This window comes from Lemur catta, chromosome 17 (assembly GCF_020740605.2).
Source record: "Lemur catta isolate mLemCat1 chromosome 17, mLemCat1.pri, whole genome shotgun sequence".
In the NCBI taxonomy this organism is placed as follows: Eukaryota; Metazoa; Chordata; class Mammalia; order Primates; family Lemuridae; genus Lemur; species Lemur catta.
In genome coordinates, this window is record NC_059144.1 from 4,009,619 (window position 1) to 4,035,445 (window position 25,827).

General features: G+C 58.1%; 1 protein-coding gene across 1 annotated transcript in view; it reads left to right on the forward strand.

The window, feature by feature from the left end:
* SORCS2 (sortilin related VPS10 domain containing receptor 2) overlaps positions 1-25,827 on the forward strand; it is a 486,540-nt gene that overhangs the window by 294,736 nt on the left and 165,977 nt on the right. Inside the window, exon 3 of the mRNA XM_045528260.1 lies at positions 4,083-4,182. Within this exon, the coding sequence (XP_045384216.1) occupies positions 4,083-4,182 (100 nt within the window). The remainder of the gene's footprint in view (positions 1-4,082; positions 4,183-25,827) is intronic.

A 25,827-nucleotide genomic window follows, 5' to 3' on the forward strand; every position in this document is an offset into this window, starting at 1 on the left:
CCCAGCCTTTGCCATCCCCCAAGGAGCACCCCACCTGAGGGTGTCACCACAGCCTCCTTGTCACCTGGCTAGCATCCCAGTCTGCCACCTCCATCAACCTGAGGCCGTCTAGCCCCGAGTCGTGCTGACTCCTCCTCCTGGGCCTGCGTCCTGTCCTTCCTCTCGCTGCCCACTCGGTCACCTGCCGCCACCAGCACCCACAGCTGCTCCTAGAGCAGCAGCAGTCACAGCCCTGCCACAGCAGCGTGTGCCGCCACCCGGGCACCGCCTAGGCACACTCCCTACAGCCCCTCAGCCCACCTGCTGGGACAGTGCTGTCCAAAAGGGACACACACCCGTCCACCGGGGCCTGTGCACACCCTTCGGATGCCACCCGCTGCCCTGGCACCGCATGCAGGCTGCCTGGCGCATCCATTAGGAACAGAACTTGAGCTGATGTGTGCTTCAAATGTGTGGTTTAAATGTCCCAGTGTCCACACTAAAGAGAAACAGGTGACATGGAGGGACCATAAATGCATATCGCTAAGTGAACAGAGCCAGTCTGGAAAGGCTACGCACTGCAGCCTTCTGACTATGTGACACTCTGGACAAGGCAAACCGTGGGGACAGCGAAGAGATCAGGGGTTGCCAGGGCGGGGGATGGAGGGATGAACAGGAGAAGCATGGAGGAATTCAGGGCAGTGGCACTGCTCCGTGTGACACTGCAGTGGGGGACACGTGTCATTATGCATTTGTCCAAGCCCAAGGGTGGCCCTGCTGTGAGCGGTGGACGCTGGTGGCAATGGCACGTCCGTGTGGCTTCCTCGCTTGAACAGACGCACCGCTGTGGTGGCAGAGGCTGCACGTGTGGGGACGGGGACTGGGAACTCCGCACTTTCTGCTCAGTTTTGCTGTGAACCTAAAAGTGATTTCAGAAATAAAGCCTATTAATTTAAAAAAAGAACAGAGAAATTAATTTCAATAGTAGATTTTTATTAACTCCATAATCCCAGATATTACGTCAACATATAATCAATATAAAAGTCGTAATGAAATATGTTACGTTTTTTACCCTAAGTCTTTGAAATTAGTGTACATCTTACAGCCGCAGGTGTCTCTGTTCAGGCAAATCTGCCACATCCTGAGTGCTGGGCAGCCCACGTGGCCAGTCGGTGTGTACAACGGGGCAGGCCCCGCTCACTCGGTGGCCCTGGGGACTTGATGTCCCTTAGTGTCCCTTCTGCTCTCAGGACATGCCGTTGGCATCACTGCTGGCCAGTTCCCTGTGTGCACGTGCTCGCTGTGCCCTCCTCTCCCCACCCCGCCAGCCTGCACCCCCGGGGGGGGGACAGGGCCTGTCCTGCTCCCCACGGCTGGACCCCCAGCCTCTGTGCAGTGACTGTCACATGATAGGTTCTCAGTGAACACGTGCTGCATGGATGCATTTGGACAGGGCAGTACATGGAGATTCTCAGGCCTTCGTTTGGGGCTGGAAGCATAAAGCAGCTGAGCAAGTGATGAATGAGTGAGTGAGTGAAGGGGTAAATGAATGTCCCCAGTGTCTGGCAGGTGGTCTGGTCTGGGGTCTATGGACATTTGAGGGGCTGGATCTGTGTTGTTCTGCAGGGTGAGGGAGCTTCGGAGGCCTCTGTAGCTGGAGTGGTGGCAGCCCGTGGTCCACACAGACCACCCCTTCCCTGTGCCCCAGGCCCTGCACCTGCGGCTGCGTCTACCTGGAGCTCCGCGCTGCTTCCTTGGGCTGCCGTCACGGACTGCCACAGCCGGGGCTTACAACAAAGGAAACTGCTTCTCTCGCGGGTCTGGAGGTCCAGTGTCCAAGACCGGCTCCATCCAGAGGCTCTGAGAGACTGTTCCCGGTCCCTCTCTCAGCAGCTGGCGGCTGCCTTGGTGTCCCTTGGCTTGCAGCTGTGTCACTCCAGCCTCTGCCTCCCTCTCCACGCAGCCCTCTCCCTGTGTGTCCGTGACCCTGTTTCCAAATAAGGTCACACTCACAGGTTCCAAGTGGACATGGATCCGGGGACACTGCTCAGCCCGGCACAGCCTCCCTTCTCCCTTCCAGGCCCTGCCCAAATGCCACCTCGTCTGAGGGGCCCTCTTGCTGCTCCCACTCTTTCCCCCACACCGTCCGATCTTCTCCCGGCCCTCATGGTGTTGCTGCTGTCACGGCTGTGCTGCTTCACGGTCTGTCCGCCTCCCTCCTCCCCGCCACAGCCGGGCCCTGCTGCAGGCCGCACTGGCAGGAGCCCAGAGTGAGCAGGTGTGAGCAGGCTGCGCTGGCTGGGGGGACTGGGGGACTGCAGGCAGGACCAGGGAAGGGGCGGTTGTGAGCCTGCGGGGGAGGAGTCGCAGGCAGGTCTGGAGGAGACGCTCCCGGTGGGCGGGGAGGGGCGCAGGCCTAAACACAGCCCTTTGTTCCTGCAGGGGCTCTGGGCCCTCCCGGGTCAGATCGATCCTCTGCTAATGGCCTCTCCCTCCTTCCCAAAGAAAATCGATTCTCCAAGGTTTTGAGAGTAAGTGCCGCCTAATGACACCTCCACTGGCGCTGCGCTCCCTCCAGCCCGCTCTTCCCTGGGGTCCTGGGAGTCAGAGGGCTGTGGGGCTGCTCGCAGTCCCGGCCTAGGAGGACACAACGTCTGGGGACTTGTGGCCACGGGGCCCCCAGCCCCAGAGATGACGAACAGCCTGTTTTCCTGGAGCCTCAGTTTTACTTGAAGATTTAGGGAGGAAACGTCTCCATGTAGAAACCACCAGCGCGTACTATGGAAGGGACTTAAAAGCCCCCGTGGGCGGGGTGCGTTTATGCCAAAGCCCCCAGGGCTACACACCGGGCAGGGTGAGAAGCGCTGCCCTCTTGGTCATCCTATGGGCAAGGCGGCCCAGGCCAGGCTCCAGACCAGGGTGCTGGGGGCTGAGGCGGGCCCTAGAGCTGCGGGGTCCAGCCCAACCTCTCGCCCACTCTGGGGGGCTCCCCAAACACCCCCAAGCTCAGCTTCCCCCCAGCCCTGCCCCACAAGTCTCAGCAGTGATTAAACATAGAAAGGCCCGGGAGGCACGCTGTACGCAGCAGGCGCTCAATAGCCCTGCGTTTTGTCCCTGTTCCTTTCCCTCCTTGGGTCTGTCTCTGGCCTCTGCATTACAGACGGGTGGGTGCGCCTCCCCGGGGGTCTGGCCACGCAGCCTGGCACGTTCTGCGATCCAGCACGCTTTAACAAGTGGCGATAAGAGGCGTTGGTTTTAGGTGTCTGGGACCTCAATCTCGAGTGTGGAATTAATTCCATGTCCTCGTGTGTCCATGGCTTCCAAACGACAGGTGTGACATTGTCTTTGGCGGCTTCTCTCCCTCTCATTGCCGCTGGGCTGGGGTGAGCTTGCAGAGGTTCGCACCTGCGTCCCTCCCAGCGGCGGGAGGGCCCTGCCCAGGTGGTGCTGGGTTGGAGCCTGGTCTCCCGGCATGTGCCCGGCATGTTGCTGCTCCCAGGCCAGCTCAGCGCTCTGGCACCTGCCTGCCTTCCTCTACCATCCTGTGCTGGAGGTGGCTGCCAGGGCGGAGGCTGGGCTCACTGGAGGGCTCAGGGTGCAGAGAAGGGAAAAGGCAGCAGCAGGCACCGCGATGCCAGCATAGTTGGGGAACATTCTGGCAGCAAACAGGATGCCAACTTGCATCAGACGGGCCATTGTTCAAATCCTCAGTCGGCCACTTACTAGCCGAGTGATTTCAGACAGGAAACTGTGCCCTCTGAGCCTCGTCCTGGTGGCCTGTGAGGTGGACACGGTGGCCTAGACGTGCCGGCACGCAGCAGGCAGTGAGGAGGTGGCTGGCTGGGGTTTAGAGTGGGAGGACCTGACTTTGAATCCTAGCTCTGGACCTCAGCACGCGTCCTCGGTGTCCCCAAGGGAGCCCCGTCTCCTCACCTGCCACGTGGGGACAGGCTGTTCCTGGGGAGGGTGCCCGGGATGACGCTCAGGGCATCTGGGCGCTCTGCCTGCGCCCGCTGGCACAGGGTGGGTGCCGGATACAGCATGGCTTGATCAGTGCCGCACATGGAGGTCGAGTGGCTGACAGCTGTCCCCTGTTCCCCCAGGTCCTCGGATTTCGGGACGTCCTACACCAAGCTCACCCTCCAGCCTGGCGTCACCACCGTCATCGACAACTTCTACATTTGCCCAACCAACAAGAGAAAGGTAGGTGCTGGATGCAGGCGGCCCCGCTCCAGCTCCGGGCCCCCAGGACCCGCCTTGCGCCCGCGGCTCACCGCAGAGCCCAGAGGCTGCTGCCCCGCCCGGCTGGGCTCCTGCTTTGGGACGGTGGCCCCCGCGCATGGGGTGCTGGCCCCCGTGCCTGCAGGCCGGCCCTCCCAGTTCCACCGCACACCGCCTGACGGCTGTGCTTTGAAACGCTGGCCAGGCCCCTGGAGGAAGGCCCCGCGCTTGCCTGGGGCACGTTGGTCCATCAGGGCGCAGCGGCCAGGGCTCGGAGGGTCTGGGGCACAGAAAGAGACCCAGCTCTTTTTGGTCCGGGGTCCTCAAAAGGCAGCGTTGAGCAGGCTGGTCCTTCCGAAGGGCTTTCGTTGATGGATGTGATGTGGCTTTGATCGTCCCCTGGTCCGCGTGGTGTCCCCTGACTGCTCCCTGGCTGCAGGAAATACCGTTTCGCTTTCCAAAGCAGGCGGCCGTGCTGCGTGTCTTCCTCCTGTTGCCTGGGCTGTGGGGGCTCCTGGCGGAGCTGGGATGCAGCGGTGGGGCGGGCAGGGCTGCGGTGCCCGCCTGGAAGGGCGAGGGGGGCAGAGGTGGGGCCGCGTTGGTCTTGGCCAGCCCTGCTTCCCCGGAACCCACCTGGGGACTTACACGCCTGATCTCACAAGGAGCAAGGCAGAGAATTGGGCAGGGGGAGGTGAGACTTGCCTCCTGGGGAGTGGCAGGGAGCTGGGACGAGGGGGCTGCCTCGAGGCGACCCCCTGGCTTCTCCGCCTGGGCCTGAGTCTGGCCCCACAGCGCGCTGGCTCTGCAACCTCAGGCTCCGACCGCCTTGTCAGTGCAGGGGGGTAACAGCGTCCGCACGGTCGTGTTGGTGGAATTAATGGGACGCTACTTGCCAAGTGCGCCTGCGAGCAGCCCTTGTCCTCAGTGAGACGCACAGAGGCCTCCCCGCCACCCACCTGAGACTCTGGACGCGGGGTTGGTTCCAGGGGACCAAGCTTCACTGTGTGACCCCGGCCAGCTGTGTCTGGAGCGAAGGCCCCGACAGGTGGCTGTGCCAGGGCTGGGGGGGCACTGCCCTGGCCCCAAGGACCAGCACCGCCCGCTGTTGGCACAGCTGCCCACACCTCCGTGTTGAGAGAACAGATTAGTCGTCAGTGATGGGAACAAGGCCAGCAATCTGTGACCCGACTGACAGGGTGGCATGAGTGGCTGCCACGCTCCTGGCAGCCCGTGCTTCTGCCGCGGAGAAGGAAGCCCCTGCTCCTCTGTCGGCAGAGGTGTGGGTGGGCTGCGTGCTGAGTGGGCTGGGGACAGAGGTCAGGGAGGCCGGGAGCGTGTGGACTCGGAGACTCCGGGAGCAGAGGGCCTGAGCTCTGGGCTGCAGGCCCTGCTGTGTGTCCGCTGGTGGCATGGCTGTGGGCAGGTTCCTCTATCGCTCCATGCCTCAGTTTCCTTGGTGGTGAAGCAGGGTCTTAAGAGTGGAGTAAGGGTGACCTGAGTTAATATGTGTGCAGTGCATAGAATAAAGCTGGCACACAGTTTGATAGAGGTTTTGCAGTCGGTAGGAGCTTGCCTTGATTTGGTTTTAAAAGGATTTAGGGGCAGAAGAGCCACAGTTATAGTTCCAGAGAGAATTAGTTTGAGGCTATGTCAGGCAAAGAAAGGGGGAAGAAACTGGTTAAGGCAGTGGGGAAGACTTGGGGGGACTCAGGGCTGGTCTTCTCACACTGGAAGGGTGGTCCTGGCGACACAGCAGCCCATGTAGTCTGCAGGGTGGAGGCCGGGTGTGATTCCTTTCCACTCCTCAGCCCTGCACAGAGCACTCAGAACTCAGGAAGCACAGACGCAATGGACTGTGCTGGGGTTGGGCTGGGACCCCTCTGGGAAAGAGCTTTCGATGTAATATAAAGCAAAAATGGCCTTCCATCATAGCACTAATTTGTCCACTTGTGATAGTTTGTTGGTCCCTTCAGCCATCCCTGGTGATGATTCACGGTGTGCCAGGCCCTGGGCCAGAGGCTGAGGTCCAGCACAGTCAGCTGTGTGGGCAAGGTGGGGCCTGCCCTGAGGCACCACCCTGTCACCCAGAGCAGAAAGTGGAGGCTCAGGGAAGCTCGGAGATGTGCCCAAGTCACCTGGCTGGGAGACAGAAAAAAAGCAGTCGTGGTGCATCATGCTTGGCCTTGCACAAGGATTCAGACCCAGGCCTGCCAGAGCCGGAGCACCTCTGTCGTACTCTGGCTCCCCAGGTACCCTGCACCAGAGCACGGGGGACAGTGGGGCCCAGGTCTGTACAGCCCAGCCCACGCGCTGGAGTTGGAAATCGCAGCTCCTTACCCTACACCAGCCGCAACCTGGCAGGTGCTGAGCTGTGTAACTGTGGGCAGATCCCATTCTTCTCTGGGCCTCAGTTTCCCCATCCCTAAGAGGAGGAACTGAAGGCTCTCCAGAGCCCCTCCCAGCTCTGACATCCTGGCCCCTCCTGGTCTCCTTCCAGGGCTGTCCCGTGGGAAGAGCAGCAGTGGGAACGAGACACGTGTGGGCAGACTCCCCACGTGGCTGTGGCTACCGCTGTGGCTCGGCATGGCCTGGGCGAGAGGCAGGCTGGGCACGGCCTCCAGGCCCCTCCCACACCCGCACCCATCCGTGCGGCAGATGTGAGTGAGGCCGTGGTGTGTGCCAGGCTGCGTGCTCGGTGCTGGAGAGAGAACCTTGTCCAGTCTCGTAGACAACAGGTGCAGATCAAGTACCTACCAGGTCCTGGGTCCCTTGCTGGGCACTGGGGAGCAGAAGTGAACCTTCTAGAACCTCTGAGGGCCTCCTAGGGGCCTGAGAAACTGAATCTCCCCTGCTGTGTGTTTGTGGGAGGAATAGAAAAGGGCTGACGTCGGGTTTGACCCTGGGTGACTCAGATCTGGGGAAGACAGGGCCCCCCATTTCTATTTGCAGGGCACCACGCCGTGTCATCGGTAGCAGGTGGCTTTGCAGGAAGATGTGAATGCTATTAGGAGTCCATTTAGCAACAATTACAGGCTGAGCAGCACTTTATAGCTTCTTGGAGACCACTTTACAACCTGTCTTACAAAATGAATTCCCTTTTATTTTTGTCTTGCCTGCAGTACAATCAGAACTTCCTAGCCGTGATGGCAGGGCATGCTGCCATTGTCGTGGCCTGACCTGGGGCCAGGGGCCCAGACAACCCCCGGGCACCCGTGTGGCTCTGAGCCGCCTGCAGTTCCCACCTCGGGTTTGGACTGACAGCGCCTTTCCCTGTGCCTTGACCTCCAGAACTCTGTGGCCCGGGGGGCAGTGTGAAGGCACAGCCCTGAGGAGCTGGCCCCGGCATGGAAGTACTTTCAAGTGTCGTGTTTTACATCAAAAATTTATGTGAATTTTCATCTTACTGCATTAGATGTCAGTGTTGGTTTGAATGCTATAATCACACGCACACATATACACACACACACATTTTCACCCAAAAAATGTTGATGTCAAACTGATGTCCCAGGAGAATGCCGCGTCCTGGGCCCCCTGTCCGCCCAACACCGCGGGCCCTCCTGGGCGCGTGACTCCCAGTGCAGAGGCAGGGGGTGGGGACCAGCCCCTCACGCACCGGGGTCTCTGTGAGGAGCCGCCACGTGCCAAGCGCTCAGGATGGAGAAAGGAATCGGACCAGAATCTTACCTTGGAGACTCAAAGTGTTGCAGAAAGAAACAAAACCCGTCCGGCAGAGGCAGCGTGGACCACGGTGCGGCAGGCGCCGTGTCCCGAGGCCTCTGTGAAGGGCTGAACACTTTGAATCCAGGGTTCCAGCTTGGATGTCCACTCATGGCAGGCAGCAAGGCGGGGTCACCACGTGGCACACTCTGAGTGCTGTGGACCCCAGCCATGTGCAGGACCCCCTGCCAGTCCCCAAGCCTTAGGGCCCAGCCCCTTCTGTAATGAGCCTGTGGAAATTGTCCCCGGCAGGGCTCCAAGGCCAGGGAGCTGGGAGGGAAGTAGTTGTGTGCCGGCTTCAGCCACACCAAAGAGGGCACTCGCAGGCCCTCCTCCTCACCCTCCGGCAGGCTCTGAGCATCCCCACCAGGCCCCTGCCGTCCCCAGGCCTCCCCTGTGATTTAGCACAGGGTGTGGCAGGGCCCGCCCAGGTCTGTTACTGTGAGGGGCGGGAGCCCCTGCCTGGTGGGAAGAGGAGCCAGAGTGGGGCCCCGTGGACGGCCAGGAGACAGAGCCGGGGCCAAATGGGCAGAACCTCCCAGTGAGCGATACCCTCCATTCTGATGGCCAGGCATCCCTGTCCCAGAGAAAATGGCTCCATCAGTGTCTCAGGAATAGAGCGTCCCCCTTGGAACTCCAGCCTAATGCACAGAAAATCGTCCCCTGTAAAGTCACCATGTTACTGCGAGAGAAGGAGAAAGAAGAGCAAATGCCCCCGTTGCTCAGAAAGCAAGTCTCCCGGGCCTCCCACCTCGGGAGCCACCAAATGGCGAGAGGAGGAGACTGAATTTACTCTCCCCTGAAGACAGCGCAGAACCTGAGAGCCCGAGAGACCAGAGCCGAAAAGCAAAGTCAAATTAACAAAATGTGGTGTATGTATACCATGGAGTACTACTCAGCTGAAAGAAACAATGGTGATGTAGCACCTCTTGTATTTTCCTGGATAGAGCTGGAACCCATTCTACTAAGTGAAGTATCCCAAGAATGGAAAAATAAGCACCACATGTACTCACCATCAAGTTGGTTTCACTGATCATCACCTAAGAGCACATTTAGGAATAACATTGACCGGGTGTCGGGCAGATGGGGGGAGAGGATGGGTGCATACATACATAATGAGTGCGATGCGCAGCGTCTGGGGGACGGACACCCTTGAAGCTCTGATTCGGGGGGGTGGGCAAGGGCAGTATACGTAACCTAAACTTTCCTACCCCCATAATATGCTGAACTAAAAAAAAAAAAGTACGGAAGCCGCCCGGCGCCTCAGGGGCCGCCCACCCGTGCTCCAGGACCTGCAGGCCTCTTCCGGAGAGCTCCACGGACCCGCCTGTGCCCGGCCCCGAGCTCGGTGGCTCTTCAGCTGTGCCCGTCTGTCAGGGTGGACCTGAGAGTGACAGGGAGCTGCCCAAGGGCACGAACAGCAGCATCCCCCAAGGCTGTGACTGTGGCCACCACCTTGGAGACCAGAAAACAGGCTGGTGGAGGCTCCCTGACCGGCCCAAGGTCCCAGACCAGCGAGGGCTGGGGGAGGGAGTGGGGTTCGGACCCACATCTGTCTGCGCCCCACCGCCCGCACCGGCAGACCCTTCTCTTACCCGCAAACCCCGCGAAGGCCTGGTGTGTTCGGGCACCTGCCCGCCCTCCCGTGATCCTGGAATTCAAGCCTTTTACTGCCTCTGTCTTCAGTGGAAACCAGAATGCGCCTCTGTCTTCCTCAGCTCAGGCTGCCGTAACGAAACACTCTGAACTGGGTGGCTTAAACAACACGTTTACTTCTCACAGTGCTGGAGGGGGCAAGCCCAAGAGCAGGGTGTGCTGTGGTCAGGGTCTGGTGCGGGCTCCCTTCCGGGTTCACAGGCGGCCGCCTTCTCGTGCGCTCCGCGGCAGAGCAGGGCTCGCCGCCCGCTGGGCCCGCCCTGAGGGCCCCGATCCCTTGATGAGGGCTCCACACTCGATCTAACTCTGCCCAAAGGTCCCACCTGCAAATGCCTCACCTTGGGATTAGGGGTTCAACATATGACTCTGGGGGAGACGCAAACATCCAGCCCAGTGCAGGCTTCCTGGTCCCGAACCACCTTCCTCGGTCACGGGAGGTGTGTGTTCCCATTCCAGCGAGGGCTCGGCCGTGCTGAGGAACCGGGCTGGGTCACCCGTCAGAGCCGAGACTCAGACTCGGCAACGCCTCCCTCCTTGCCCTGCCTTTCTCCCCTCCCTGGGCGCCCACGTGGCTCAGCCTGCCCAGGGGGGCCTGTGCCCGGGGCCTCCTTCCTCTGCACATCCGGCCCCCACCTCCCTGCCCATCTGTGGCCTGTGGAGCGTCACACGTGGTCTCTGTCTCAGTGGGGAAGCCCCAGCCAGCTCAGCGCGGGGTACATAATAAGTGGTACTGTCCCTTGGGTGGGAGAAGAGGTGACAGGTTTACTGTCTTGTGCCCGAGAGCACCTGAGCGGACTCACCTGCGGGCGACCACCACACGTGGCACCGAGGCCAGCTGCTCGGGCCTGGGCAGCGGGTGCTGGGGCCCAGGGCTTGCGGGGACACCGCCTGCCGGGTGGGGGTGCTGGCGGGAGCACACGCCGCCGGATTCCGGTTTGCCTCGGCGGCCGCTCAGCTTCCCTGCTGAGCAAGAAGCCGGATTTAAGGAAACTTCCCCATAAGCCCGGTAGGCTGCGTTTGCCGTAGCCTGCACTTATCCCTCTTCCTTGCAAACACACGCATTTAGAAAATAGTGGCGAATCCTGTTTTTATCCCTTGTGTAGTAGAGGCTCTTAGAAAGCTTGGAGGATCATTACCTGGTAAAATAGCTTACGTTTGAAAGTGATTTGTGCAGTGGGGGATGCCCAGACGGAGGGAGCTCTCTCCAGGCCAAAGGGATTTCCAGCCGCTGCCGCCTTATTTTTGGCATCAGCACCTGTTTTCTGGTGCTGGAAACACCACCCCAAGGCACAAAATCCGGCCCAGTCCCTTAGAACTGGTCTTTGCCAGGCCTTTGTCCCAGGGAGGAGCCACAGCTACACGGGACACAGGGCAGACGCCTGGGCATGGGCTCAGCACTGCCCCCCGGCGCCCGCCCTCTGCAGTCCTGCGAGCCCGTCTCTCCTCGGCACCGCCAGCCCTCACTTCCTGACTTCGGGCCCCTCACGGTCACCCTGGCCCTCCTGAACCTGCTTCCCTCCATGTTCTGACCCAGCCAGGACCACCCGTGCCCCACCACACTCTTGGAGCCTTTTGCCAGCCTTCAGGGGCTCTTCTTGTGACACCAGGCTGCCTGCTCTGGCTGCCAGCCTCCACCCCGTCTCAGCACCCACAAGCACGCAGGGAAGAGGCTCCCTTCCAGGCTGGGCCCCCCATGCTCCTCCCGTTCCGGACACATCTCGCCCCACCTCCCCCACCCCATTCTCCATGGTCATGTTTATCCCATAGCTCTTGGTTCACATTGCACCTCCTTGGGGCACCTTCCTAGGCCCACCCTCCTCCCCCCAAACCCCAGATCAGCTCAGGACCCCGATCACCGAGTTGTTCTGCTCTTCCTTGCCCACACAGACCAGTCTGCAGTAACACGCGGGTGTGGCCGTCTGCCCTCATAGCCTGCCCTCCTCACCCGTGGGAGGCCTCTGCCCTGGGGAAGTGCCCCTAGGCAGGAGCTCGGTCTCTGTCGCTTTCTGTCCAGCCAGGGCCTGGCACTGGGTCTAGAACATCGTCTTGAACAGATGAATGTACAGATGGACGTATACATGAACAGCTTGCTGACAAAGCAATCACTAAGGAAACTTAATCCAAACAGGAGCTACCCCTACATGCCTGAAATGTCCGCTTTAGGCCAACATCCATGGATCTGCTTTGGGCAGTTATTAGGTTGGGACAAAAGTAATTGTGGTTTTGGACTGTGAATTTTAAATCACTATAACTAGGCTCAGGTACATCTTTATTAATCAAAATAGGAACCATTACAATCAACACATTTTTGCCAACAAGAAATAAGTTTATTTCTGTAGTGTAAAAATTCATGCTTCCGGATTCAACGAACTCTTGGAAAGCATTTTCTGCATCCTGCTGGGTGTGGAAGCATTTTCCCTGCAAAAAGTTGTCGAGATGCTTGAAGAAGTGGCAGTCGGTTGGCGAGAGGTCAGGTGAATATGGCGGATGAGGCAAAACTTCGTAGCCCAATTTGTCCAACTTTTGAAGCATTGGTTGTGTGACCTGCGGTAGGGCGTTGTCGTGGGGAAGAATTGGGCCCTTTTTGGTGACCAGTGCCGGCTGCAGGTGTTGCAGTTCCCAGTTCATCTCATCAATTTGCTGAGCAGACTTCTCGGATGTAATGGTTTCACTGGGATTCAGAAAGCTGTAGTGGATCAGACTGGCAGCAGATCAGCAAACAGGGACTATGGCCTTTTTTTGGTGGAAGTTTGGCTTTGGGACGTGCTTTGGAGCTTCTCGGTCCAACCACTGAGCTGGTCATCGCCAGTTGTCATACAAAATTCACTTTTCGTTGCACGTGGATTGAGAAATGCTTTGCTGTTGTTGTGTACAAGAAAAGAAGATGACACTTCAAAACAATAATTTTTTTGATTTTCAATCAGCTCACGAGCCACCCACTTATCGAGTTTTTTCACCTTTCCAATTTGCTTCAAGTGCTGAATGACTGTAGAATGGTCCACGTTGAGTTCTTTGGCAACTTCTCGTGTAATTTTAAGAGGATTAGCTTCCATGATCGCTCTCAATTGGTTGTTGTCAACTTCCGATGGCCGGCCACTGTGCTCCTCATCTGCAAGGCTCTCGTCCCCTTTGCAAAACTTCTTGAACCACCACTGCTCTGTACGTCCATTAGCAGCTCCTGGGCCAGATGTGTTGTCGATGTGGTGAGTTGTCTCCACTGCTTTCTGACTCATTGTGAACCTGAATAAGAAAATCGCTCAGATTGTTTTTTATATAACATCATTTCCGTAGTATAAAATGAATATAAAATAAACAGCAAGTAATAAGTCATCAGCAAAAAAATATAAAGTGAGAAATGCACATTAAAATGATGTATAACAAAACCACATTTAAGAATATATTCCAATATCAAATGGCAAATGTCAACAATGCTAAACGCGCAATTACTTTTGCACCAACCTAGCAGTTCACTTCCTGCCCAGAGCAGCGGACGCTGGTGGCGGCAGCAAGAGCAGCGCGGCCCCACACCCACCTGCGTGGACAGAGAAGCCCGTCGGCGGGTGCTGCCACTAGCGTTCTTCTAATGCTACTGTTAAGAAAATGCATGCCTTATTTTAGGGTTTTTTAAATCTCAAACTCCCTCTTCCTGCTTCTTTCAACCCAGCAGCAGGTGTGTAGATTTGTAGCTTGAAAGCAAGCCCTCCAGCCCAGCTTGCAGCCAGCCTGCCTCCCCACGGAGGTGCCCAACCCTGGCCGATTCCACATGCCACCCTCAGCAGGGATGTGGTGGGGATGCTGGGGTTCTGGGGTGGGGGGCGGGCTCCCCAGGCCAGAGGCCCTGAGCCCCGGCCAGAGCCTGAGGCAGGGACAGAGCCACCAGTCACAGTCACCTAAGGGCTGGCCTCCTTCCCCTGTACTTGCCGGCCGTGGGGAGAGCTTTGGCAGGTTACGGGGCCTATCCAGGCCTCTGTGTCCTCATGGGGACATGGATGCTTTCTGCACAGAAGAGGAGACATGCCATAATGCCCACGCAGGGCCCAGCCCCAGCTGGAGCACACAGCAGGTGCTCAGCTAATGCTCCTTCCGTCCCGGGCCTGCCCACAGCCGGGGCACACGCAGAGCTCTTCCTGAGTGCACACTCATCACGTCTCTCCCAGATGAGTTCGAACTCCGTGGGGGCCACGTCTTCTCCCTCTCTGCCCCCAGGGCGCACTGAGGGTGACCTCAGGATGGCACTGGGTGACTTGACTGGAACGAAACACATCAGCTCCCAGTGCCAGAGAATCCGTGAGCGCTCCAGAGAGAGCTGGCCCTGGACGGTGGGGTTGGCTGGGGGACAGGGGGATGAGCGTCAGTGTTGGCAACCAAAGACTGGAGTGAATGCGATGTTGCTGACACAGGAATCCGCTGGTGGACGATCCGAGCAGGGCCCGGCTGGAGGCGATCGGAAATAGCAGCTCCTTTATACACCCGCCGGGAGCAGCCGTGTTTTTGTTCCCCGTGCGTGTGTGTGTGTGTGTGTGTGTGCGCGCGTGTGTGCGTGCGTGTGTGTGTGTGTGTGTGTGTGTGTGTGTATTTCAGGCAGCTGAGGCTGAAAACGTTTTGCCGCTGTCCACGGTCACCTCTCTTGCAGTGAACCACCGTTAAACCGTCCTGGGGGGAGCTCGTCTCCCTGGGCAGAGGTGAGGGTGCTCAGTGGGGATTTGGGGGCCTGGCTTCTCGGCCTGTCCCCTCCTGGTCCTGCTAGGAGATGTCTGCAAAGGACAGCACTTCTCTGGGCCTCAGGTCCTGCATCTGCAGAAGGAAATGAAGGCCTCCCGGGACGCCAAGGCCCTCAGCACTTCTGCTCTATGCAGCTGTGGTCAAAGTGCTATTGGTGGCCGCCAAGAGTCTTTGGTGGCAACCAGCAGAAACCAAGACAGCCCAGCAGCAGCAGGAAGGGGTATTCTTGGAAAGATGCAGGTAGAACTGAGGCAAGAAGGTGGCTGGGGCACCTGGCCAGCAAAGGACAGGAAGCAGGAAGGCGCCAGGGTCTTGTAGCTGCACAACTGCAGTGACAAAGAACCCCAGTGACCTGCCACCCCGTGTCTCTGATGGGGCATGAACTTACCCCTTCTGAAGGCAGGAGCCTCAATGGATTGTTCCAACGGGACCATCTGCCAAGGGGGCGGTTATTCTCCCAGAGGAAAGTGGGATGGTTTCCCAAATAAAGGAGAGCGTGTGCTCAGGGGCCACATGCCCATCACCACATGGCGGGAGACAAGGCGCCAGAGTCTCCGAGCCCGTGTCCAGCGCTCTACCTGCTCGGCTGGCGTCTCCATCTTTGTTTCCCCCCAGGGCTGAGCGCCGCTATGCTGTGCCTTCTGGGGGTCTGCTTTTGTTTAGACCATTGCGTTTCAAGGCTGGGCTTTACTTATCGACTAAGAAGGGTAGTGACTCAGGTGACTTGGCCTGGTCTGTCCTGTTTAGCGTTTGTCCAGGGAAGGCCACTTTGCTCCTGGAAGTTTCACTCAACCCATTGACTGCGTGTCGCTTGCGTGGCAAAATACGCAGGAGCTATTTTTTTTAAACATGTGATTGAAATTCTTAAGGGAAAATAACTTTGATACTGCTGGTCTGGACCTCTCAGCACACCCTTCCCCCCTTCCCACCCTAAATGAAAGGATTGCTTTTACAGATGTGATTCTTGGGGCTCCGTGGGCCCGTCCTTCCAGTGTGCTTGGGCAGGCGTTTCCCGCGTCCCTGCTCTGACTCAGCGGGGCCCCTTTGCCCACCGTGGAAATAAGGACCAGCAAAGGGTCCTGCCCCTGAGGAACTCTAAGTCTAGGGGCAAGACAAGGAAAGGGGTGGTCCTTACGCCAGTCGGTCACTCACACTGGGCCAGACCGTAGCTGGGGGTTGTGTCCTGCAAAGAGACCTTGACCCAGCTTGGAACAGAGGAGGTGATGCCCTGAGCCAAAGCCACTGTCCGGAGAGCAGCAAAGAGCCCACCTGTGTGGGGACAGCTCTGAGTGTCACTGTTGTCTCGCCATGTGAGCAGGGCCTGCTCTGCTGTCATGGGCTTGGGGCCAGGGGTATATGCACAGGTCCCCTCCCGCAGGCTCTCCATTCAGCAGTGAATGCGGGCGGCCCACAGCCAAGCTTCTTATCAAACGGTGGCTTTTACATTATTTAAAAACATTGATTAGCACCTCCTGGGCCGGCTCCCAGTTTGTGAAAGGAGACGGACTAGCTATATGAATAAACTGTAATGTACAAATAATACCACCATGTGATTACTCGGGTATAAGAGAATAGTGACACGGGTAATTATGCTTTGCGACCGGCAGTGCTGCCTGCTCCACAAATCGTGGCGCCGTAATGGTCGCGGTTGCGGTAACTGTGCTCTGCGCAGGTCATAAATAGATACCTAAGCACTCAGCTGAGGTATGAATTCTAATTGTCACGTAATTAGAGAGCAATTAAGTAGTTATTTGTTCCCTGTCAATTGACCGTTACATGTCCTCCAAAGTCCTACTACACTTTTAACAAAGTGTGGCCATCTCCCTCGCTGACGGGGAAATAAATCCCTCTTCCCAAGAGCAAGGCTCGTGTGAGCTGGGGCAGGTGCGTCTGTGAGGGTCCTTGGCTGTGGCATCTCCCACCTCAGTGTTGATCAGCTGTTTTCCCTGGGCGTGGCTGGAAGATAAAGAATCCCAGGAAAGCATCTCTGCCCCCCAGGGCACCAGCACTTTCACGGGGCAAGAGCGTGACCCTGCCGTGAAACCTGCACCAGGACATCAAGGGCTGCCCATGCAGCGGCCCCTCTAGAGGGCGGCCCTGATTTCTCTGACAAAAGAGTCAGGCCCTGCCCCAAGCTTCTTCAGGCTCCCTCCAGACTGACTGTGACGACAGCGTAAGACCCGCTGCCCTAGGCGGGAAGCTCACCGGGCCGAGCAGCCCTGTCCTCCTGCAGGAAGCTGGCACAGGCTCCATCAACCCACCACGGCTGTGCCCAGCGGGGGCCTCTCCCACGGTGCACGCTGCTCCCGGGGGCAGCTAGGTGGCTTTTCCTTTCTGCGTTCCTGCCTCCCCCACAGTGGGAACTGGGCCGGAGCCTCTGGAGACAGGTTATGCCCTGCGCTGTGTGGTCCCCGCGGAAGTTCAGCTGGTGTGGATGAAAGACGGAAGGTCAGGGAGATGGCCAGAGAGGAGAGGCAGCTCCTGAAGAGGAAGGCAGAATGAGGAAGGGAGCTGGGAGGGAGCAGGGAGCGATCCTACGGCAAGAAAAGGGTCAGTGGCAGAACTAGAAGCCATTTGGAGGCATGAGAGTGAAGCATGGACAATGCAAAAAACAGCAAACCCATGCTGTGGAGGAGAGACTGGGCAGTCCTCCCAGGTGAAGGGACTCTGGGTGGCAGGGAGGCAGGAAGAAGGAAGGTGCCGGGCAGGGCAGGCGAGGGAGCCGACCTGAGAACCGCAGGTATTTCCACCTGACAGCCGGGGCACCTGGACCAGGAGCAGCAGAGATGTGTGCAGTGGGTGGAGGAGAGGTCCCAGAGTGAAACCAACCCTGGGTAAGCTGATCCTCACGTTCTGTTTTCTTTTCAGTTATGAGGGGAAAAAAACCTTGTAATTTTTCCTCAAAAATATGTATATATAAAGATTAAAATCAGGCAATTACAAACATTTTCAGTTTTGAATTTCAAAATAATAAAATAGATTTCAGTGCCTGCAGATCAGTATGAGAAAGGTCTGATCTCTATGACAATTTTATACCCAGCTAAGCTGTCACCTCTGGGTAGAGATAAAGCATCTTCAGACAGCAGTGTCATCCGCTGTGTCCCCAGGGACCTGGGGCATGAGAGTGAAGCATGGACAATTTTCCTTTCAAGAAAGGAAAATGCCTAGAAAATGTCCTCTGCCGGCAGATGGACGGCTGAGGGCCGTGCTGGGGAAGGTGGAGAATGTGTAGGTAGCACAGGTGAGGCCGGAGACCAGATGAGCGTGAGGTTCAGCTTCACCAGCTGTTGCTGTAAGAATGGATAGAAACCAGGCACACATGTCAAATTATTTTTTTGGAAAGGAAAACCTATTGTCTCAAACCTGGTATATATCAACAAAGACTGTGATGTCAGGGAAGGGGGGGAGGAAGGTCAAGGTGCCAGACCCCTTTCCTGACATAGAAGGGGTCGGTGGTGCCAGCCACTTCATTCTTCATGTGGAATACTTTTCCTCATTGGAATAGTATAAACTAGGAATACTTTTGAGAAACTTCAAACAATCTTCCATTGAATCTAATCTGGGGGCTCATTGCCCACATCGCTGGAGAAGAGAATGCAAGGAAAGCCACGTGGCAGGAGACACAGAACACATTAAGCACAAGGAAGCCTTACAAATCAGAATGTCTATAAAACCAGTTGACAAACAGAAGGCCAAAAATTCACTGGTGGCCATCAGTAGATGTTGATTCCTTGTCCTTGATCTTCTGAGGGACCATGACACATCCTGGCGAGGGCAGGACAGGGAGGAAGGGGCCACAGGAGAAAACACACTTGCTTTAAAACACTCCCAGGGCCCACCAGCTACACTCCTGACCCTGCAGGTTGAATACTATGCGCCCGGAAGTGCTTTGCAAGCTGTGAAGTGTGGGAGCCGTTGGGTATTAGGGTTGACAGGTAGGGCCCCCAGGGAGTATAGATCACATCAGTGAAGGATATCATGATATGTTTTGAGGGACTATGTGTAGGACCCCACCCCATGGCCTGTCCCCATGTCCTCTCGACGGTGGCCCGCCTCAACCCTGCCCCAGCCCCCCACCAAGCATATGTTTCCTACAAGGTGGCTCTGGCGCTGGACATTCCACCTTTAAGGCATTTAGTCCCCCAGTAATTCGACAAACACTTTTGAAGTGTTTGGAGGTAGAATATTCAGACTATGCTGCCTTGTGCTCAGGGCACCTTTGATACCTGGCAGAGATGCACAAAGATTTTTGCAAGATTACATGAGTGCCCGTGTTGAGGCTTGTAGAGCGCAGGGGGAGCCCCGAGGAAGGAGCCCCAGAGAAACGCCGTGTGGGTTTCCTGAGTGGCTGAGCCCTCATGAGCCGGCCACACCCGGGGAAGAGGGAAGGGCCACACAGCAGGACCCCATGAGGAAATTCGGTGGCCCAAAACGTACAGGTGTGTGTGGACACCTGCCTCTGGGACAGGAGAGCAGGTGCAGGGGGAGCTGAGCTGCTGGCCAGGAGGGGCCCCTGCGCTGAGGCTCGAGGCCACACACAGTCCTCGAAGCTGTGTCGTTCCCGGATCGGCTGCTCAGTCCATTCACAAGGCACACGCGGTCAGGACGAGCATCGTCCAGAGAGGGGTCCTTGTTCAGGCCTCTCTCTGGAAACCGGAGTTCAAGTCTAAACTACGCAGGCAATCTCCGAAGACCCCTTCAGGGTAAACACCCTCTGTGTGAAAGTGATGGTAATTGCATGAGACGGACCATTCCAGAACCTCCGGCCGTGTGAGCAGGTCGCTATTAAACTGTCTCATTTTAATGGCCACTTTCCCAAAGAGCGGTTAGCTGCAATTGCTCCGAGATTGCCTGCGAATGACTTAAAGCAGGCAGCATCGTGATGGCACTTCCCAGCAGGGGCCATCTCCAAAACACCCCAGCCACAGTCCTACCCATCCTCGTGCGCCACCCCCCACCCCCCCGGCAGCACCGGCCGCCCAGCTGCCCTTGCCCAGCCCGAGGGGCAGCGAGGGAGTGAGAGGCGGCTGTCTCCCCACCAATGCCAGCAGCCGGGAGAAGCGCCCGTTTCTTCCCGCATCCCTGGGAATGTTTAGCGTCGGGATAGGGAGGGAAGGAGACAGACACCGCCCAGGTTCTCTCTCATTCCCCCACGGAAACTGACATCCATTAAATAATCAAACAAATGCATCAAATTGCAAGACCTGGCTGGGTGAAGGAAACATACCAAGTGTCAGGAGAATGCACAGCTTTAAAAGTGGCTCTAGGAGAAGGTCCTGGGGAGCTTTCCCTGCAAAGGTGGCACTTGAGCCTAAATCTGGAGGTCAAGGTTACAGGGGGGAACAGAGCGGAGGGAGGAGCAGGTGCATGATCCCAAGGCTGGGGAGCCCCAGAGAGGTTAGTGTGGCAGCCGCTGAGGCAGAGCTTCTGGGGAAACCGTCCAAGGGACAGAAGAGAAAGGTGTGCAGTTGGCATAGCAACTCCCACTGTACAGGGTGCACCTGAGGCGGGCAAGGGCCAGGTGTATCAGCACTGCTCTAACACCTTCGCAGTCGCTGCCTCCCGAGCCAAAGGGGCAGTGCGTAAAGGCTTTAAACAGAGGATCCAACACTAGAGCTGTGTTTTCCATGATCCTCTAGGGTAGGGGAGGAGGGGCAGAGATGGAGGCCTGGACTGTGGGGTCAGGTTTGGCAGTGGGGAGAAGGGGGTTCCCACTCTCATTCCTGAAGCGGAGACACTAGAGGAGGAGTAGGGTTTCATCTGGGACACATGAGTCAGAGTACCTTCAGGCATCTGAGCGGGGAGCTGGCATGTGGACGTGTGAGTGAGGAGCTCTGGGACAGGGCTGGGCTTGAGAGCCTCACACAGCCTTCATCAGCGGGGACCTGGGTGAGGAGCCCAGCCTGAGGGAGCGTGCAGAGCAGGAAGAGAAGGAGGGTTGGTCCCTTCACTGGCAGGGACTGAGCGAGACACTGTGAGAAGACAGAGGAGACCACAACCCAGTCCTGGGCTGGTGAAAAATCTGCACAAAAGTTCAATTTTCATAAGAATAAGAGTACAGATATGTTTAAGAACATACAGTGGCACAGCTAGGCTCCAGGGTTTCTGTCTATCTGCCCATCCATCCATCAACTCATCCATCCATCCATCCATCCATCCATCCATGCATCCACTCATCCACCCACCCATCTATCCAACCACCCACTCATCCATCCATCCACCTACCCATCCATCCATCCACCTACCCATCCAACCACTCACTCCTCCACCTACCCTCCACCCACCCATTCAACCACCCACTCATCCATCCATCCACCTACCCATCCATCCATCCACCTACCCATCCACCCACCCATCCAACCACCCACTCATCCATCTATCCACCCACCCATCCATCCAACCACCCACTCATTCATCCATCCACCTACCCATCCAACCACCCACTCGTCCACCTACCCTCCACCCACCCATCCAACCACCTACTCATCCATCTATCCACCCACCTACGTATCCAACCACCCACTCATCTATCCATCCACCTACCCATCCACTCACCCATCCAACCACCCACTCATCCATCTATCTATCCATCCACCTACCCAACCACCCATCCACCCACCCATCCATCCACCCATCTGTCCATCCACCTGCACACCCATCTGTCCATCTATCCACTCATCCACCCAATCCCTTCACTCACTTCACTTAGTGGGGAGACAAATATGCAAAAAACACACACAAGGAGGGCAGTGTTGTCACAATGCAAATGCTTCCCAAGGGGATACAAAGGAGCAGATGGCTGAACTTACCTTTGTTCAATCATTCAATCCTAGAAAGTGCCCAAGGTCTTTTCCTCTTCCTCTGACAGTGAGCTTAGCTTCGTCACTCAGTTGGGGACCGGGTATGGAGGGGTGACAAATGGCTTCTTGTATCTGAGCCTTGATTACATCATCTGTAAATGGGGATTGGTGACACTACTCTGGCTTCTGGCTACTGCTTTATGCAAATGACATGAAGATAAGGAAAGACTTAAAGACTGTCCCGTGCTCTGCAGGCTGTGAAGTGTCCTGGCCTGAGTGTTCTCTCCCTATCACACTCGCTCAGCGGATGGAGATGGACAACCGCCCTGGAGACTGGGAAGGGATCAGGTGCTCGGGGCTGGCTTCTACTGTCACAGTGATAATCGTCTGTTCCGATGGGTATTTGCCCAGTGCCTTCCCACAGGTCTCTCCTGCGTGAGAGCTACTGGAAGCACCTCGCCCTGCAAATGCTGCTGAGGAAAGCACGCAGGGAGCCCGCAGGGCCTCTGAAGGGTGGCGGTGTGAGCTGAGACACAGCCCGCGCCCGTGTGGTGCTTGCAAGTTGGGGAGAGATGCAAGTGGGGACAGCCCCCTGGGGTGGCCGTGACGGGCAGCCCTGCATGCACGTTTGAAGTGCTCCACACACCCATGAGCACATTTTGTGCCCTGACACCAGCCATGCAGATGAGGAAGAGGAGGCTTGAGGGGAGTGACTTGCCCACAGACACAGAGAAGAGAGGACACGGACTCAGGGTCCTGCCAGACCAGACTCACGGCAAAGCCTCTGCGGCTTCCTGCAGCACCGGAGCAGGAGCAGGTGTGGCGGGGGGCGCTGTCCCGGAGCTTCACGCCTGCCACGCCCGTGATCCGTCACTGCCTCTTCAGCCGGACGGTGACCAGCTCCGCTTGGGAAACAGACCCTTTCAGATCAGGCCTTCTCGACTTCTGCTCTGCCGATGTTTGGGGCTGGGGACTTCTGTGTGTGGGAAGGGGTGTCCTGGGCCTTGTAGGGTGTTGGCCTCGGCCCACCAGATGCCAACAGCGCCCCCCTCAATTGTGACAGCCAAAAATGTCCCCAGACATTGTCGAGTACCCTGGGGGCAAAACCCACCCTGGGTTGAGATCCCTGCTTTGGGCCGAGGAGACCCTGATGACTTGTCCCCCCCTCCCCAGCCAGTGGGGACCCCCGTTCTTCAACAGAGGATGAGCCCGGCTCTCGGGGCGCAGCTACGGGCAGGCTGGCGGCTCCCTGTGGGCTGGTGCGGTCACCTTGAACGTCTGGCGGTGCAGCATGGGCAGCTCATTCCCACCCACGGCCCATACGAGGGCGGTGCCAACTCTGTGCCTGGCGTGTGGACGCCCAGCCCTGCAACACCACACTGTGCCTGCACCGTGGTCCGCGTCACATTGGCGCCTCCCCAGGGCTCTGGGCTGGCCGGGGAAGCCCACCCGTGGGCCCACTCGGATTCCCCAGGGGAGCCCTCCCTGCCCAGGCCTGCCCCGGGCCTCTGGCCTCCAGCCCTGGAGCCGTGCGGGGAGGCCTGGCTCAGCTCCTCAGCCCCCCAGATGGTCAACTCCCAGGGAGCCTTTCCTCCTCCACGCTGCCCTGTCCTTGGCTGTGACCTGCCAAATGTCACTCCTCCCCCAGACCCAGGCCTCGTTTCCTGGTCCTCTCTGTGCACTTGGAGCCACTGCCTGCCTCCTCTGTCTTCTGGTCTAACCGTGGGGGGAGGTGAGTCCCGGGTGCTCCACCCTGGGCTGTCACCCTCCTGGGGAAGGGGCTCCCTTTGCCTGCAGTGGCCTTCCCCTCCACCTCCTGCCGAGCTTCACTCTGTCCCCAGCACCCGCCGTGTGTCCTCCTCCAGGAAGGCCTGTGGGTACCTGTGCAAGGCCCTCGGGCTTCCATGGCTGTTTGCTCAGGCCCCTGCTGGCCCTAGGAGCTCCATCCACGCAGACCTGGCCCTGCCTGGAACGGACTCCGGTGAGCTAGCCCAGGGCCTGGCCTGGCTCTGTGAAGCTGGATGACCTGGTGGACACCACCCCAAGCCACTGTAGGGACCGACAGTGGCCACCTAGGGACGGGTAGGTGGAGGGCAGGGTGCTCCCAGAGAAGGCCCAGACCCTCCCGCTGGGCAAACCCTGCAGGAGGCCAGCCCTGAGTAGTGGTGCCAATTCGTGGAGAGGCCGAGGCCCAGTGGGGACACAAGAGGCCCTGAGCAATGGCACCAGTGGGCTGGGGTGGGAGGTCGTAACACGCATCACACACCCCAGCCTGTGAGAGCAGACCTGGCTGGGGTGAGGGCCTGGCAGAAGTGGCCCGGGTACAGAGGGGCCTGGGTTTGAACCTTGAGCTGCCACCTGCTCACTGCCCGACCTTGGGCAACTCGTTTTCCTGTTCTGTGCCTCAGTCTCCTCACCTGGAAAGGGTACAGCCACAGGACCCGCCCTGGTAGTTGTAAGATGAACGAGCTGCTCCCACCAGGGCACAGCCATGCCGCAGGGGGCCAGGCACAGTGCTGTGAGTGGGGGGCTCATTCCCCGCCATTCTGCCTGGGGAGCGGCGCAGGGACCTACCGGACCCGTCCGCTAGGTGTATGTCGGTGGCGCACCGGCTGGACCAAAGGCAGGAGGCTGTGCAGAGCCCACGGCCTGAATCCAGGGACGTGTCATGGTCCGAACAAACACTCCTGCCGTGTGGCTTAGGAGCCCAGGGAAAGGGCTGGCTGCCAAGCCCACGGAAGTGGTTGCAATTACCTTTATTGATCTGCTTGTTCTGTCTCACTCGTCCCTCGGTGGGGTGGCTGGGCGGGAAGCTCCTGGCAGCCTGTCTGGGCCTGGCGGTCTTCATCCACCTGGCGCTGACGAGGAGCGTGCAGAGCCCGCGTTACGGGCGGGGCAGGGGCAAGCGGTGAACGCGGTTTCACCTGGAAGGTGATTCCTGAGGAAGTCTCTGGCTGGAGGCCGTGGCAGGTGGAAAGGAAGGCAGACGGTGCTGTCACGTGGACAGAGGTGGCAGCGGGGCCTGTGCTGCTTCTCCCTGGTGATGTGGGGTGACTCAGGCTCTCGCCTGGAGGAGGAAGGGGTGGGGAACGCTGGGAGGGGCGTGGGAGAGGGCACATCGCACGTCCAGGACGGTGCCGGCACACAGTGTGCACCCAGAGAACCCGGCCCCCCGCCCCCGCCCCTGCCAAGTCCCAGGAAGGTGGGGCAGCGGGGCACTGCTCCGCACCCGCCGTCACCTTGGTCTTCCCCGCCCGCTGGGGAGGGGAGAGGCTTGCTTGCTCGACATTTCATTCTGCCGTGGGATGGATCCTTGATCCCTGCAAGACTGTAACGGGGCGCCCATTAGCGCGCTGCTGGTCTGAGAGTCAGACGCTTATTTCCCTATCGACGGAGACGCATGTGCGTTCAAACGCAGCCTTGGAAGTTAGGGAAATTGAGGTCTGCCAAGCAAGACCCCATGGAGCACGCTAGCTGGGGGCTGTAGGAGCAGGATGGAGCTGGCTGCCGTACTGGGGGACAGTAGTGAGCGGGTGGCGATGGTCGGGGCACCTCAACTCGAACCCAGCCCTCTGGTGCTGTCTTCAGATGACCCCTCCTCCCCAAAGCTCAGGAAACCGAGGTCGTCGCTGGGTCTCCAGAGCCCTACCCAGTGGGTGTCTGTGCCACAGGGGGCTCCATGGCCCTTTGTTCAAACCCATCCAATTTTTTTCTTTCATTGTCACACAGGGCCACCAAGGCCTGGGAACAAGAGCGTCACGTAGCTATTGAATCCAAGGTCCAGGGGACACGCCAGGCCAGGTGGGAACCACAGACTAACTGCGGACACACAGGGGAGGGCGCAAAGTCCGGGCCAGCTAGGGGGGCTCCTGAAATGAGGTTAGTTCATCCATCCATCCTCCCAGTATTTCTGGAGGGCTTACTTGATCTGTGCAAGGCACTGTGGTGGGTACTGGTGACTTAGCCCTACCCCATGGAGTTGATGACCTAGTGTGAGGGCAGGCATTCAGTGAATAACCACCCAATCGATGACAATTAGCTATTGATTTTAAGTAATTGTCACTAGCTATTGTACTTCATTACCCCTGTGGCAGTGTGGGGAAAGAGCGCGGGGCCCTCTGAAGCAGTATAACAAAGTCTGTGGGAGCTGGGGAGAGAGGGCTGCCCTGAGAAGTGGAGTGTGAGCTGTGATCAACAGCGTGTGCAAAGGTCCTGGGGCGAGAGAGATGCATGGCCATAGTGCATGACTGTGTGGCCAGAGTGGTGGCTACAGACAAGGAGGAGTGAGGGCCTGGCTGAGGCTTGGAGGAGGCAGGTCTGGAGGCCCTGGTGTCATAGGAAGTTTGGGTTCTACTCAGGAACAGGAATGGGCAAACGTCTTCTGCACAGGGACAGACAGTGAATGCTTTACCTTTAGGGCCACATGCTGTCTCTGTTGCATAATCTACTTTGTTTTTGTTTTGCTTTGTATTGTTTTAATATATAACCTGTGTCAGTGTCCTGTGGCTGCCATAACAATGTACCACAAACTGGGTGGCTTAAAATAACAGGAATTTATCCTTTCGCAGTTCTGGAGACCAGCAGTCTGTAATCCAGGTGTTGGCAGAGCCACGCGCCCTCTGAGGCTCTAGGCAGCGTCTTCCTCACCTCGCCCACCTCCTGGTGGCTGCCAGCAACCCTTGGTGTCTCTGGTTTAGGGCCGCGGCGCTCCAGCCCTCCTCTCCTCGGTGTG